The 15,842-nt window shown below is 49.6% G+C and overlaps 1 protein-coding gene across 2 annotated transcripts in view; it reads left to right on the top strand.

Moving 5' to 3' along the window:
* The window catches only part of KCNIP3 (potassium voltage-gated channel interacting protein 3), a 90,490-nt gene that overhangs the window by 72,150 nt on the left and 2,498 nt on the right, over nucleotides 1–15,842 (top strand). For both annotated transcript variants that reach the window (XM_004277795.3, XM_004277797.3), the window contains 6 exons: nucleotides 7,968–8,092; nucleotides 8,545–8,614; nucleotides 8,872–8,942; nucleotides 13,995–14,102; nucleotides 14,839–14,943; nucleotides 15,690–15,752. In XM_004277795.3, coding sequence (XP_004277843.1) covers nucleotides 7,968–8,092; nucleotides 8,545–8,614; nucleotides 8,872–8,942; nucleotides 13,995–14,102; nucleotides 14,839–14,943; nucleotides 15,690–15,752 — 542 coding nt within the window. The remainder of the gene's footprint in view (nucleotides 1–7,967; nucleotides 8,093–8,544; nucleotides 8,615–8,871; nucleotides 8,943–13,994; nucleotides 14,103–14,838; nucleotides 14,944–15,689; nucleotides 15,753–15,842) is intronic.

Below are 15,842 nucleotides of genomic sequence, written 5' to 3'. Positions count from 1 at the left end.
TTTTGGCAAATAGATAGTCATGTCACCACTACCACAGTCAAGATATAGAACAATTCTCTCACCACAAAAAACCTCCTCATCCTGCCCCATGTGTAGTCAACCCCTCCCTTGCCCCCCAGCCTCTGGCAGCCTCTGATATATCCTCCTTCCCTGTGATATTCTATAATTTTATCTTTTCCAGAATGTCATATAATTGGAGTCATACATTACGTGGCCTCTGGACTCTGGATTCTTTCATTTCCCTAATGCATTTGAGATTCATTCGTGCTGCTGTGTGTACCAACACTTCGTTCACTTTTACTGCTGAGTCGTATTCCACTTTACGGATGTACCAGCGTTTGTTTATCCATGCACTAGCTGAAGGATATTGGGTTATTTCCAGTTTTTGGCAATTGTGAATAAAGTTGCTCTAAACATTTGCATAAACGTTGTTAGGTTTCATTTCATTTGGGTAAATAACCAGGCGTGGGATTTCTGGGCCGTATGGAAAGTGTATGCTTATAAATGACTGCCAAGCTGATTTCCAGAGAGGCGGTACCATTTTCATTCCTGCCAGCAAAGTATAACGGTTCCCGATACTCCAGATCCTTACCAGCACTTGATATTGACAATATTTGTTATGTAAGTGATTCTGATTGGTGTGTAGTTGTATTTTATTGTGGGTGTTTGTTTTGTTTTGTTTTGGGCTGCGTCGGGTCTTAGTTGGGGCATGCGGGATCTTTGTTGAGGCATGCGGGATCTTCACTGTGGTGTGACTGCTTCTCTCTAGCTGTGGTGTACGGGCTCCGGAGCACGTGGGCTCTGTAGCTTGGGGCACACAGGCTTTCTAATTGAGGCGCATGAGCTCAGTAGTTGTGGCGCGTGGGCTTAGTTGCCCAGCAGTACGTGGGATCTTAGTTCCCCAACCAGGGATCAAACCCGCATCCCCCGCATTGTAAGGCAGATTGATTACCACTGGACCACCAGGGAAGTCCCTCATTGTGGTTTTAAATATCTTTAAAACCATTTATAAAACCATTAAGTTTTATAATCAGTGTGTCTGTATCTATGAAAAAATTATCCTGGGATTTTTATTGGAATTATGTTAAATCTGGAAATCATTTTGAAGATAATTGACATCTTTATGATGTTGCATCTTCCAATCCATGAACACAGTGTGTCTCATCACCTATGTGATTTCTGTGACTTCTTTCAGTGGCATTTTGTAGTTTTCAGTAAACAGATTATATGCATGTTTTGTTAGATTTTTTACCTATTTATTTTTATATTTTTATTTTATATTATCATTATTTATATTTATTTTATATTTTTAACCTATTTTCCCTATTTCATTTATGGGGTGAGTGATTGTAATTAGTATTGTTTTTAAATTTTTGGTCTCCAGTTGTACATTGCTGATCTGTAGAAATGTGATTGATTTTTGTGTGTTGACTTGGTATCCTGTGACCTTGCTACGCTCACTTATTAGAAGATTTTTTTTTTTTTTTTTTGGAGGTACGCGGGCCTCTCACTGTTGTGGCCTCTCCCGCTGCGGAGCACAGGCTCCGGACGCACAGGCTCAGCGGCCATGGCTCACGGGCCCAGCCGCTCCGCGGCATGTGGGATCTTCCGGGACCAGGGCACGAACCCGTGTCCCCTGCATCGGCAGGCAGACTCTCAACCACTGCGCCACCAGGGAAGCCCATAGAAGATTTTTTGTATATTCTTTGGAATTATCTACATGGATAATCATGTCATCTGCAAATAGGGTTAATTTGGGTTTTTTTCTTTCTAATCTAACTGGTATGCATTTTCTTATTTTTTTCCCCCTTTTTTCACTGGCTAGGACTTTCATTATGATGTTTAATAGGAGAAGAGAGAGCAGATATTCTTGCCTTGTTCTCAATCTTAGGGGGAAGACATTCAGTCTTTTGCCATTATGATGTTACCTATAGATTTTTTGTAGATGCCTTGTATCAAATTGAGGAAGTTCCCTTAGATTCCTAATTTTCTGCGAGGTTTTTTTTTATCATGAATGGACATTGAATTTTGTCAAATGCTTTTTCTACATCAATTGATATGATCACATATTTTTTCTTCTTTAGACTATTAGTAGAATAGATTATGTTGATTTATTTTCAAATATTGAATCAACCTTACATTCCTGGAAAATCCATTTGGTGTGGTGTATTATTTGTTTTATACATCAATAGATTCAATTTGCTGAGATTTTTGCATTTATGTTAATGAGAGATATCAGTTGGGACTATTCAGGTTATCTTTTTTATCTTGGGTGAATTTGGGTAGTTCGTGATTTTTTAGGAATTAGTTCACTTTATCAAGGTTATTGAAGTCTCTGTGAGCAGAGACTTGTTCATATTTCCTTTTTAACCTTTTAATGTCTGGAGAGTGTATACTTACTTCCCTGTTTCATTCCTCATAGCAATTATTTGTGTCTTCTCTCTCTTTTTCATTTTTGCTAGAGTTTTATCAATTTTATTGATGTTTTGAAAGAACCATCTTTTGGTTTCATTGACGTTCTCTGCTGGGTTTTTGTTTTCAGTTTCATTGATTTTTTAGAAATATTTATTTATTTTTGGCCGCGTTGGGTCTTTGTTGCTGCGCGTGGGCTTTCTCTAGTCGCGGCGAGCAGGGTCTACCCTTTGTTGCAGTGTGTGGGCTTCTCATTGTGGTGGCTTCTCTTGTTGTGGAGCACAGGCTGTAGGTGCGCGGGCTTCAGTAGTTGCAGCGTGTGGGCTTCAGTAGTTGTGGCACACGGGCTTCAGTAGTTGTGGCATGTGGGCTCAATAGTTGCGGCTCACGGGCTATAGAGCGCAGGCTCAGTAGTTGTGGTGCACGGGCTTAGTTGCTTCACGGCATGTGGGATCTTCCCGGACCAGGGCTCGAACCTGTGTCCCCTGCATTGGCAGGCAGATTCTTAACCACTGCGCCACTGGGGAAGTCCAATTTCATTGATTTTTGCTTTTCCTGTTTCCTTTCTTCTGCTTGCTTTGGGTTTATTTTACTCTTCTATTTCTAGTTTCTTTAGGTGGAAGCTTATATTATTTTTTGAAAATCTTTTCTCTCTTCTAAAATAGGCATTTATGGCTTTACATTTACCTCTAAGTACTGTTTTAGCTGCACCCCACAAATTCTGATATATCTTTTCATATGCATCCAGTTCAAAATATTTCTGTTAGCTGCCAGTTATTTTCCTGCAGAACTTGATTTCCATTTGATGTCATTTCCCTTCATCCTGAAGTTCTTCCTTTAGCATTTCTTGTAGTTCGATTCTGCTGGCAACAAATTCTCTAGCCTTCACTTATCTGAAAATGCCTTTATTTCACCCTTCTTTTTTGAAAGATCACTGAGCATAGAATTGTAGGTTAATAGATTTTTTTCTTTAAAGAATTAAAGTGTTGTTCCATTGTCTTTTTGATCTCCATCACTTCACGTGAGAAGTTGGCTGTCTTTCTTATTGCTCTTCTCCTGTAGGACCTCCCCTTCTCCAGTGGCTGCTTTTAAGATTTCCTCTTTATCTTTGGCTTCCATCAGTTTGATCATGATGTTCCTATGTGTGGTTTTCTCTTTATTTATCCTTTTTTGGGTTCACTGAATTTTTCGAATCTGTGTATTGATACTTTTCAACAAATTTGGGGAAATTTTGGCCATTATTTATTCAAATATTTTTTATGTCCCACTTTCTCTTTCCTCTATTTCTGGTATTTTAATTACATACATATTAGGCCGCTTGATATTGTCATTAAGACTCTATGCATGGTTTTATTAGTATTGTTTTCTCTTTGTTTTCCATTTGGATAATTCCTATTGACCTGTCTTTATGGTCACTGACCTATTTTTCTGTAGTGTCTAAACTTAAGTTCATCAAGTGAATTTTTTTTTAGATGTTGAGGTTTTTTTCAGGTTTAGAAGTTCCATTTGGTTCTTTTTTGTTGTTTTTTTTAATAGTTTTTACTTCTCTGCTAAGATTCCCATCTGTTCACTTTTCTTTCCCTTAATACTTTCAACGTATTGGTAGTAATTGTTTTACACTTAAATAATAATTCTAATAATTTAAAAACCTGTTAATTCTGATGGTCGCTTTATCTCTTGATCATTGGGTTACATTTTCCTGCTTCTCGTGTCTTTTCAGTTTTTATTATATGATGGCTACTATGAGTGGTATATTGTAGGGAATCTGGACTATATTATCTTCACATAAAGCCATTGAATTTTAGTTTGACAGGCACTTAAATTCCTGGCAGATCCCTTCATCAGCACAGACTTTATTTTAGACTTTGTTAGAATAGGTTCGTCTTAACTTTGTTCTTAGTTCTAGAGCTTGGTGCTTTCTCCCAAGGCATGGCCTTTCTGGGGTTTCAGCTGAATGCCTAAAGTTCATAGGGAAGTGTCTCCATTCTAGATGAACCAGAACTCCCAACTTTTTTCATCATTGCATGAACTCTGATATGTCTTTTCAGGTCTCTGTCCTACTACCCCCCAACAGCTGCTCACAGCTGGGCCTTACGGAGTCTCATTCAGAACATGTGTAGCCCAGCTCTTGGCCAAAGCCCCAAGGGAAATGCCACACAGACTTCTGGGGCCCCATCTCTGTGCAGTTCCCTCCTCTCCAGGATGTTGCTCTGCAAGTCCATCTGTCTCAGCAGCCCCAAACTCTGATCTCTGCCTCATCAGCATTTCCCCACGTCACAGAAAGCATCCCCAGCCCATATCCAGGGTGAATGTGGAGCTCACTTCATATGTTTCCCTCCTCCCAAAGATTGTAGTCCTGTGCTGTAGTCCAAAGCCAGCTAATACTTGCCTCACATATTTCTTCCAGTTTTCAAGTTGATTGTGGTGGGAAGGCAAGTCTAACACTCACTACCCTATCATGACCAAAGGCAAAAGTCTAAGCAGTATGTTTTTTTAATTGAGGTATCACTTACATACAGTACAATGCACAGATATTAAATGTTCAGTTCAGTAAATTTTGACAACTGTATACACCCTTTTAACCACCACCTGCTGTACTGCTTTCTAATGCCATGCATTACTGTTACTTGTCCTATAATTCCATATAAGTGGAATCATAAAGTATGAACTCTTTTATCTCTGCTTTTTTCTGAGCATAATTTTTGAGATGCAACCACGTTGTTGTATATATCAGTAGTTCATCCTTTTTTAAATGAAGTATACTATTCTGATATGTGAATGTGCCACAGTTCCATTCTTCTGTTGATTGAGTCGTTTCCAGTTTGGGACTGTTATTAATAAAGCTACTATACATATTCTTGTACAGGTCTGTTTGTGGATGTATGTCTTCATCTGTCCTAGGTAAATAGGTTATAAGGTTGAGGTATGTTTGACTTTATAAGAATCTGCCAAGCAGTTCTGCAAGACGGTTCCACCATTTTACACTTTCCCCGACAATATATTACATGAGAGTTCCAGTTGCTCCACATCTTCACCAACATTTGGTGTTGTCAGTGTTTTTGAAATGATAGATCCTTGGGTATTTTGCATTGGAATATCTGCATTTCTTTGACAGTGAATGCTGTCAAGCATCTTTTCCTGTGCTTATTGACCAGTTGTATCTCTTCTTTTGTGAAGTGGTCTAGTCTTTTGCCTATTTTAAAAATTGGGTTATTAAGTCTTATTTCTGTTGATTGGCAGGAGTACTTTCTATATTCTGGAAGTGAGTCTTTGCCAGATATGCGTACTGCAGATATATTTTCCAGTCTATGACTTGCTTATTGAGTTTCTAAATGACTTTATTGCTTTTTCTCTATGTTTGCCTGTTTTCTTTTTCATTAATTTCTACTCTTATGATTTTTTTTTCTCCCATTGCGGAGCACAGGCTCCGGATGCGCAGGCTCAGCGGCCGTGGCTCACGGGCCCAGCCGCTCCGCGGCATATGGGATCTTCCCGGACCGGGGCACGAACCCGTGTCCCCTGCATCGGCAGGCAGACTCTCAACCACTGCGCCACCAGGGAAGCCCTCTACTCTTATTTTTATTATGTCCTTTCTTATAACTTTGAGTTTAATTTGCTCTTATTTTTAGATTCTAGAAGCTTATATCGCTGGCTTTACACCTATCTTCTTTTCTAATAAAGGAATGTAAAGCTAAAAATTTCCTTCTAAACACAGATTTACCTGCATCCAGAAAATTATGGTATGTTGTTTTCATTATCATTTAATTCAAAATATTTCAAAATTCTCTTTGTGATTTTTCTTCTCTAACCTATGGGTTAATTAGAAGTGTGTTGTTTAGGGAATTCCCTGGAAGTCCAGTGGTTAGGACTCTGTGCTCTCGCTCTCACTGCCTGGGGCCTGGGTTCAATCCCCAGTCGTGGAATTAAGATCCCGCAAGCCATGGGCTTCCCTAGTGGCGCAGTGGCTGAGAGTCTGCCTGCCGATGCAGGGGACACGGGTTCGTGCCCCGGTCCGGGAAGATCCCACATGCCGCGGAGCGGCTGGGCCCGTGAGCCACGGCCGCTGAGCCTGCGCGTCTGGAGCCTGTGCTCCGCAACGGGAGAGGCCACAACAGTGAGAGGCCCGCATACGGCAAAAAAAAAAAAAAAAAAAAAAAAAGATCCTCCAAGCCACGCAGTGCAGCCAAAAAAAAAGTGTGTTTTTTAATTTCTAAATATTTGGGATTTTAAATAGATCTTATTGTTTTCGATTCTAATTTAATACCACTGTGGTCAAAGTCTGGCACGCTGCAGGGTGAGCCCGGTAAGGCAGCCTCCCTGATGACCCACCCCGGGCCTGCAGAGCCTCACACACCTAGCCTGATCCGGCTGAGCCCTGTGCTGGGTCAGCTCCGTGCCTGGGCCTCCACCAGGAGCACTGCCTCTCAAGAGCTCTCTGCAAATTACCCGGCAATCAGGCTCTGTTGCCTTGGTCCATCCATGCACCCATTCTGCAAGAGAGCTATTTCCTTCCTTCCTTCTCTCTATATTTCCAGTACCTCCTCCCCCCGCCCCATCCTTACCCTCAAGTTGCTTCCTACTTCACAGAAGAAAATTTCCCCAAGCTCCTACCATCACAGAGCCTTGACTGCTGAGGCCGCGATGCAGGGCTCACCCTGCAGTGGGAGCAGGCAAACAGCTGTGCGGGTAACCATGGGCTCACAGTTCCTTGGGGAAGAGGGGAGACTGGATGGTGACAGAGCAGTGGGGATGGCGCTGCTCATTTCAGTGGGAAGTTCTGTAATACGGGAGCCTGCTACTCAGCAAGGGGTAGGTATTCAATGCCGTTTTGTTTATAGCTTTGTTTTATATTATAACCTCGATATGTGCCGTACTAAAATAAATTAGGAAAATGTAAGAAAAAAACAAAACCCCATAAGTAAACAATGAAAGATCACCTGAAATCTACCTCCCCTGCAAAAGGTAGCCATGGTTAGTTAATATTTTGATGCGTTGTTATTAAAAAAAAGATCTGGTCCCTGCCCTACGGACTCTTGAAGTCTGACCTCCTACTCAAATGTGAATAAAAGCCCCAGACACCATGCGGCTGGGTAGCAGCATGTTAGGCTGGATGAGCCAAGAGGAGTGCCCTCCCAGTTCCTGGGGGAAATCGGGGCGGGGAGAGGCGCATGGAGGAGGTGGTCCAGGAATTGGATCTTGAAGGTCGAGGTCCCCTGTGCTTGTCTGCTGTTTTTTTCCCTCCTACCTCCCCTTGTTCAGTGTCTCTCCAGGACAAGGCCTGCTCCCAACTCTCATCCCCATCCCACGCTCAAGGTGAGGCCAGCGGGCAGGGCCCACTCCATGTGAGGAGCAGGGCAGCAGAGAGACCAGGAGGCACAACTCCTGAGTGTGCTGTTCCTCTGTAGCCTGTACATTTGTGCAGTGCACAGCCTGGGTGACTGTACATGGTAGTCGCTCGAGGAGAGTCCCTCCACCCCTTACTTCTGCCCCTTACACTGGAGCAAGATGGGGCGGGGCCGCATGTTCCACCCTCCTGGGTCTGTATCCCCCTCCAGACAGCAGCGACAGTGAGCTGGAGCTGTCCACGGTGCGCCACCAGCCGGAGGGGCTGGACCAGCTGCAGGCACAGACCAAGTTCACCAAGAAGGAGCTGCAGTCCCTCTACAGGGGCTTCAAGAATGTGAGTGCCCCCCATCCCCCCAGGAGAGGCCCTGATCCCCCCGGCTTTCCTGTCCCTGGCTGCAGGGCGCAGGCAGACCTTCTGACACTTCCCATGGCACAGTGAATGTCCCAGGGCCTTTATGGGGCCTGTGTTTTGTGGGAGAGCTGTCTGGGGGGTGGGCCAGGTCCTAGAGTCAGTGTTCTGAGGCACCACACCCCCTTCTGTGTGTCTCGATGCTGGTGCAGGGGAGGAACCTGCAGAGGGACCAACCTGGCATGAGGGGACTCACCACCCCCTCCCACCGTGCCCACCCCACCCCCCAGGCTTTCCCCAGCACGGGGCTGGTGGAGCCCAGCGGTGCCTCAGGCGGCAGGTGTCCCCCAGAGGGAGGAGAGAGCCCAGGCCCTGTGGAGTCAGGGTGTGGGAGGGGGGTGGCTGGGATTACTGAGAGGGGTGCCTTCCTGCTGCAGGAGTGCCCCACGGGCCTGGTGGATGAAGACACGTTCAAACTGATTTACTCCCAGTTCTTCCCTCAAGGAGGTGAGTCTGAGGCCAGGCCCCCAGTTCCTCCAAAGTTCCCGCTTCCCTGTGGCAGCCCTGCAGAGGGTGGGCATCCCTTTTATGGGGAGGGGACCCTCCCCCCCACACACCCTCCCCAGCATCCCTTGCCCGGTGCTGCCTCTATCCGGCAGGCAGGGGGGACTCCAGCCCAGGACTCGGCAGCGATATACCGAGGGTGCTTGGGGTAGGGGCTCAGGCGGCCCCGACACTCCCAGCCTTGCCCTTGGTCTCCCCAGATTCCACCACCTATGCGCACTTCCTCTTCAACGCCTTCGATGCCGACGGGAACGGGGCCATCCGCTTTGAGGTAGGTCCCTGTCGACCCCTCCCACATCCCCTGGTCCTGCATCTCCCGGCCACGGTGCCACCCCCTCGGGGCCGCCAGAGGCTCAGACATGACCCTGGTGTAAACGGTCCAGTGCGTCACCCAGGGAACGAGTGGACTGTGCTTGGCTGGCCCTGGGCCTGACTGTGAAGTCAGTGAAATCTGATTTTGCTGTCTGGCTACCCTATTCTCAGCCTTTCCTTCCATTCCAGCCCTGCCAAGCCAAGGGAGCTGTTAAGGTGCACTGAGGCGGCAGTGACCCAACGTGAATTTGCATTTGAAAAGGGGGCGAGGTTTAACTAGAGGTCTGTGCTAAGGGGATCCGGGCACCCCGCCCTGGAACTTAGCCCCTTGCCCGAAAACAGGCAGAGCATCCCTGCCCGAGCAGGTTCAGGGGTCGTCCCAGCAGCACTGTGAGCAAGCCTGCCTGTCCCACCCCCGCCCGAGCCGCCTGCCCCCGGGAGGGCCCTGCCTGGGTTCGGCTCCACTGAGGCCCCAGCTGTGGAGCCCAGGCCCCTAAAAATAGCTGCAGGAGAAAAGCTGAAACCTCTTCGGAGAGGAAAACCTTGCTGAGAGCCAGGCTTGATCGATAACCCCCCAGCTCGGCTTCCAAGGCCAAGGGCGGCTGACGGGAAAGTGAGAGAGAAAGCCCCTGTGCCAGCTGGGGTAATAATAACTCAAGATGCTTCTCAGCTTCCCTATCGCTCCAGCAGGCCCGCTCGCTGACCCTCGGCCGGGGTGGGGCAGCCCAAGGCCACCGCCAGCTCTGTGACCAAAGGGGTCTCACCTTCCCCGGGCCACACCCTTAGTGGATTTGTGAACTTATAGTGTTTTCAGCCTTTTTGTTTTCAGTTCTGCCTGCACATGGTAAAAATCCAATCAGTACAAAGGAGTAAACAGGGAAAATCCATTTTCCTTCCCTGGTCCCACCCCTGTGGCCAGTTTCTTGTGTGTCCTTTAAGAGGTACCCGAGGCTCCTGGGAATGACGTGTGAGAAGCAGTTGTGTGACGGACCCAACCGGGACTTCGGTGATGTTTTCTCTCGCTCAGGAATCAGATGACCAGACAGCTTAGCAGGGCCCCCGCATAGCGGCGGGTGTCAGGAAGGTCTCCATCACCCTCCCGTGGTCGCCTCTCTCACCACGGTCCCTTTAAGGGGGTCGATGGTGGGTCTTTGTTGGGGAGGTGCTGTCAGTGGCTGAGCGGGGGGCGCTGGCGCTGACCCCCTTCTGCTAGGCACCTTCTCAGAAGGTCATGCTTCTCCCTCTTGAAATTAATTCCTCCGATTTCTTACGGGGAGGCTTGTTTGCCTTGGGGACCTTCTTGTTTGTTCACCTTCGGCATCTTGATATCAATGCTCTGCTCTAGGAGGCCTTTTTCAGGAAGGGAGGGGGCCGTGTATCTCCCAGGGGCCTTCCAACGGGCAGGGCCTAATCCTGGGTGCCCCATGGGTGGGGAATCCCTGTGGTCAGGAAGGATCCAGAGGGGTTGGGGGGAGACACTCAGCCCTCCTCGCTCCCTCAGACCAAACCTCTCAACGTGCTCTTAAAACAGGAAGTCAGGTCAGCTTATCAGTATTTACAATGATCCCATCCTTTGTGTATATTCTTGGGATAATACACATACATGTTAATTCGAGTTTATTGATATGGTGAAATATTGTAACTTCCCTGCCCTCACCTGCAAGAGTAAGTAAACGGCAGAACAAGCAGACCTCAGGCCTGGTGGCTGCCCTGTCCATTACCTGCCCCTGCAGTAACTCGCTCCCTGTGCCACTGGCCAGATGATGGCTGTGGTCAGTACCCTCGGGAAGGCCTGCAGCCCCGTGATCTAATCACCCCCGCCCCACACTGAGCCCCTGCTCTGCACTCTGGGCTGTCCCAGCGGGTGTCACTGAGGAGCCCCTCAGGGACAGCACAGAGCAGGGGCTGTGGAGACGATGGGCTTCATACACCTCGGCATTGAGACCAAGGAGCTCGGACGAGCGGCAGTCCCACCTGAAGCTGTGCTCTGTGCGGCTGGAAATGTAGAACCAGCACCTGGACGTGGGCTGGCTAGACTTGGGGTCATCTGTGTGTGACTGGGGACGGGCCAGTGGTCTCGCAGGGGACATTCCAACCCACCTCTCTCCTAGCACCGTCCCTATCATCCTACACACCCGCTAAGGGACACCGAGTAGGGACAGTCCTGAGTGTGGCTGAGTGTGGCTACGCAGCATCTGAGGAGACTGGATGGGAGGACAGTGGTGCCGAGGGTCCCCCATGCCCACACGGGAAGAGTGGGTCCTGTGCGGGACCCACTCGTTCCCTGGTGCCCAGCTTAGGAGTCCGAGCCTTTGCTTCCCACTGGGAAAGCCCGTCAGACCCCAGGGAAGAGGCGTGTTGTGGCTTCAGGGACGCGCTGGCTCTTCACTACTTCTGTAAATCACACGCGAGCTCAGCTTCAGTGGTTGGCGTTCCTCAAACTCAGGCACATAAGAAATATCACACTGTTTCTCCCTTCGTACATCTTTATTTTCTTCACTTATACACACACAGGACTTTCAGGCTCCAGTAGACTTACAGGATGTGCTTTGGAACAACAGCAGGTACCACCCCCCAGATATACCCGAAGAAGCAACTACCTCCCTTGTTTTAGCCGATTGTCACTCTGTCTTCTTGTCGCCTAATAGCATCGTGTTATTGCTCCGTCCCGACTGTCCAGCTTTAGATGCTGCCCGTTGACTCCCTGCACGGGTGGGGAGTTGGGTCTTCTGCACACACACCTTTGCCATCCCCTGGCTTTCCAGGACGATGGAGTTCAGATTGGATAAGCGCTCTCGGTTTACTCGTGATGTGAATTTGTTCCCCAGATGAGCCTTGCAGTGAACTGTGATTACGTTCCCCTTCCCTGCACACATTTTTATTTTGCCTTCAGTTAACTGTGGTCCCGATTTGTCATTTGCCTGGTGTCCGTGACCTCGTCAGTGATTCAGCGCCGTCCTTCTCCAGTCATCTGAACGGGCATCTCCCTAGCCTTCGACCAGCTCCATCATCCTGGTGCTGGGTCCCCTCTGGGGACCTCTTCCCCTCTCTCCTGGGTTGGGTCTCCTGGTTCTGGAATCCTTTATCTTCTTCTCCCTTGCTTTACTCTCTCTTTTCAAAAGCATGTCTTGCAGGAGTTTCCTACAGAAGAGTACGTGGGAGGTAATTTCTGAGCCTTTGAACGCCCGGAAGTGACTTCGTTCCGTTCTCACTCTTGCCTGATCTGTTGTGTGGGACCAGAGCTACGGCGGAAGCCGTCCTGCTGATTCCCGACCCTGCGTACAGGACCTGATCTTGTCGTTGTTGTTGTTTCTGTTTGGTTTTGTTTTCCTCTCTGGAAGCTTGTAGGATCCTGTCCTTGCACCCGTTTTCTGAAGTGTCTCGTGATACGTGCCTGCAGGTCACACCGTGGGCTGTTTCCCCGCATCGTTAGGTCCTCGGCAGGACCTGAACACTCAGTCTTCCCCTTCATTGCCTCTTGGACACGCTTCCCTCCGTTTCCTCCGGCTCTTCCTGGAACTCCAGCTGGTCAAGTTTCGGTCCCTCTGGAGTGGACCTCTCATTATCCGCTTTTCTATCCTATTTTCCAGCTCTGCCTTTTCACGCTGCTTTATGGAAGATTCCACGTGCTTTTCCAGCCCTTCTTCTGAGTCTGTCATTTTGCTTTCTCATTTTTAATTCCCAAGAGCTCTTTTTTGTTCCCAAGTATTCCTTTTTTATAGCATCCTATTCTTATTGTAGGGATGCCAGATATCTAATCTCTGAATCTAATAGTTTATGTTAAGTATTTTTTTCTCCTGGAATAATTTTTTGTTTCATCCAGACTGCTTTTCTCTGTTTCCCTTAGTCTTCCTTTCTCATGATACAGGCTTCCTCTAATCCAGAAAATCTAAAATTTGAGTGGGGGAAATTCCCTGGCGGTCCAGGAGTTAGGGCTCAGCGCTTTCACTGCTGGGGCCTGGGTTCAATCCCTGGTCGGGGAACTAAGATCCCGCATGCCACATGGCGTGGCCAAAAAGATAAAAAATAAAATTTGAGGGCTTCCCTGGTGGCGCAGTGGTTGAGAGTCCACCTGCCGATGCAGGGGACACAGGTTCGTGCCCCGGTCCGGGAGGATCCCACATGCCGCGGAGCGGCTGGGCCCATGAGCCATGGCCACTGAGCCTGCACGTCCGGAGCCTGTGCTCCGCAACGGGAGAGGCCACAACAGTGAGAGGCCCGTGTACCGCAAAAAATAATAATAATAAAAAAATTTTAAAATTAAAAATAAATAAATAAAAAATAAAATAAAATTTGAGCGGGACCAAGCCCCGTGGTGCAAAGCCCTGTCCCTCCCTGCTTGTCCTCCATTCCCCCCCATAGACAGCCCTTCTCTGCTCCCCTTCTTTCGGAGCAGCCTGAAAGGACCCCATGGGGCAGGGAGGGCTTAACCTGCAAACCTTCCGGAAGGGGCAGGAAAGACTTGCTTCCTACCAACTGTTATAACAAAACAGTTGAAGTTTTCACATGGAAGCCATTCGAACGTTCATTCACATTAGTAATAAACTGTCTGTCACACCTGTGACTGCACACAGCTATAGCATGACCCCAGAACTGAGCACTGTTAGTTTAGTTTTTAAGCTGTAAGTTTTTAAGCAGCTTGACACGCAGACACTTGGTAAAGTGAAAATAGAGCACCCCCTTCATTAAAGGAGCACCCCAAGGCCTTCTCTGTCAGTGGCAATGCATTAAATTGGTCTAAGACACCATACGTTTGAATGTCTTTATTTGAGATGATCAGTTCCAGCCACTGTGCCATCCCCGCCACACACATGCACACTCACAGGCACGCATGTGCACACACACACACACTCACACTCACACTGTATTGACCTGATGGACACCATCTGCCCACTCTGTGATGGAGGTGCCTCACCTATACAGGTGTGAATTTCAGCGGAAGCCACACCGCGAACTGGAAATAGAATCTGAGCGCTGGACCGTCACTCCTCCCCCTCCCCTTCCTCCACAGGACTTTGTGGTTGGTCTCTCCATCCTCCTGCGAGGAACAGTCCACGAGAAACTCAAGTGGGCCTTTAACCTTTACGACATTAACAAGGACGGCTACATCACCAAAGAGGTACGGGGGTGGCTGGGGAGGCTGGGAGTGACCTGTCTGCCCCCCACCCCACTGCTCTATATCCCCAGCCTCTCTCCTCCTTTCTCCTGCTGCCCTGGCTTCCTGTCCCCGCTCCCTGGCCAGAGACACAGCTCACAGCCTGGCCTTGGAGGGGACAGCGGCCAGGACCTCTCCTCCTCTCCCGGGCTCTCAGGCCTGGATACCTGGGTGCAGGGGACGTGGAGCTTTGGTGCCCCTCACCACGTGTCTCGATCCCGTTCAACAGGTGTCCTGGATCATCCTTTCTTACGGAGAGGTCCCGAGGGAGACACAAGTGGAGAAGCTGGGAGCAGGGGTGGGAGCTGGCCTTGGCTCCCACCAATTGAGGGAGAGCAGTGTGGTCCCTTAAGGCAGGGTGCAGACGGGGGCAGGGGGGTCCCTCACCACACAGGCCCACAGTCTGGCTTCGTCTGGCCCAAACATTTTTCTGTCTCTGAAATAGTGGCTACAGTTTCAAATTCTGGAGATTGCATTAAACATCTAGCTCCAGCTGCTCTTGGCGAGTTAGAAGCTTGCGCTGATGGACTGGGTGAGGGTGAGCTCGCCTCTCTCCAGCTCCCACAGCCCTGGCCACTCACTCGCCACCGCCCCTGAGGTGCCCCCCACACTTGGATGCAGCCCCTCCCCTCAGACCCTCGAACCCTCACCCCACCTCCTTACAGCCAGGCTCAGGCCAGCCCCTCTGGCCCCCCTGCAGGAGATGCTGGCCATCATGAAGTCCATCTATGACATGATGGGCCGCCACACCTACCCCATCCTGCGGGAGGACGCGCCCCTGGAGCACGTGGAGAGGTTCTTCCAGGTGAGCGCTCCAGCCCCGGGCTGCGCGGGGAAGGGCGGCTGGAAGAGGAAGGGGCTTCCGCTCTTAGGGCAGTCCTGGGCCTGCCACTCCCCTCTGTGGGCCTCCCCGCCCCCATGAGGAGGTTCAACTTGCATCCCCCATCGGGCTGGTTGTCCGGATCCCAAGGAACGATTAAAGCCATCCCCGCTCACTGATCTGCCAAACTGCGTCTCAGAGCAGGCAGGGGCTCACAGATTCCAAGGTCGCCGACACCCCCCAGCAGTGTTCTTGTGCCTTCCAAGAGCTGCCCCCCGCTCCGCCAGGGACCTCTCTGCAGGAGGAGAGGGTTGGGGTGACTGCTTTGTATCCATGGGGACTGATGGAGCTAGGGCTCCGCCTCCCACTTGCTGGGGGTCCTTTAGACATGTCTCCATCCTGACTTCAGCTGCTCCACCTGCCCCGGCTGCCTGTCAGCAAGGTGAGGGGGTCCGACAAGCACGGGGCTGCTTTCTGGGGAGCAGGAGCCCAGGAGAGCTGCTGGAAAGTGTCTGGGGTGGGGGACAGACTGGGGAGACGCCAGAGAGGTCGGCCGCCTGGTGGACGTGGCTGGAGAGGCACTTTACGTGGCCTGGATCCCAGGGAGAGGACAGAGGGGACGGGTTGGGGTGGAAGGAGCCCACCACCCGCCCCCTGGCACGTCCTCAGGCCTGGGGCAGGGGCCGGCCTGGTGGGACACAGACTCACTGAGGGCGTGGCTTGACTTGCAGAAAATGGACCGGAATCAGGATGGGGTGGTGACCATTGATGAGTTCCTGGAGACCTGTCAGAAGGTAGGCGGCGTCAGGGCTTGGGGACCCCAGTGTCCTGCCCCTGCCAGCCCACAGCCCAGCCGGGCACACGTCCCTCAGCAGCTCCCCTCA

Source organism: Orcinus orca, chromosome 13, assembly GCF_937001465.1.
Source record: "Orcinus orca chromosome 13, mOrcOrc1.1, whole genome shotgun sequence".
Taxonomy (NCBI): Eukaryota; Metazoa; Chordata; class Mammalia; order Artiodactyla; family Delphinidae; genus Orcinus; species Orcinus orca.
The sequence above is the reverse complement of the archived record's forward strand: the minus strand, read 5'-3'. Positions and strand labels throughout refer to the sequence as shown.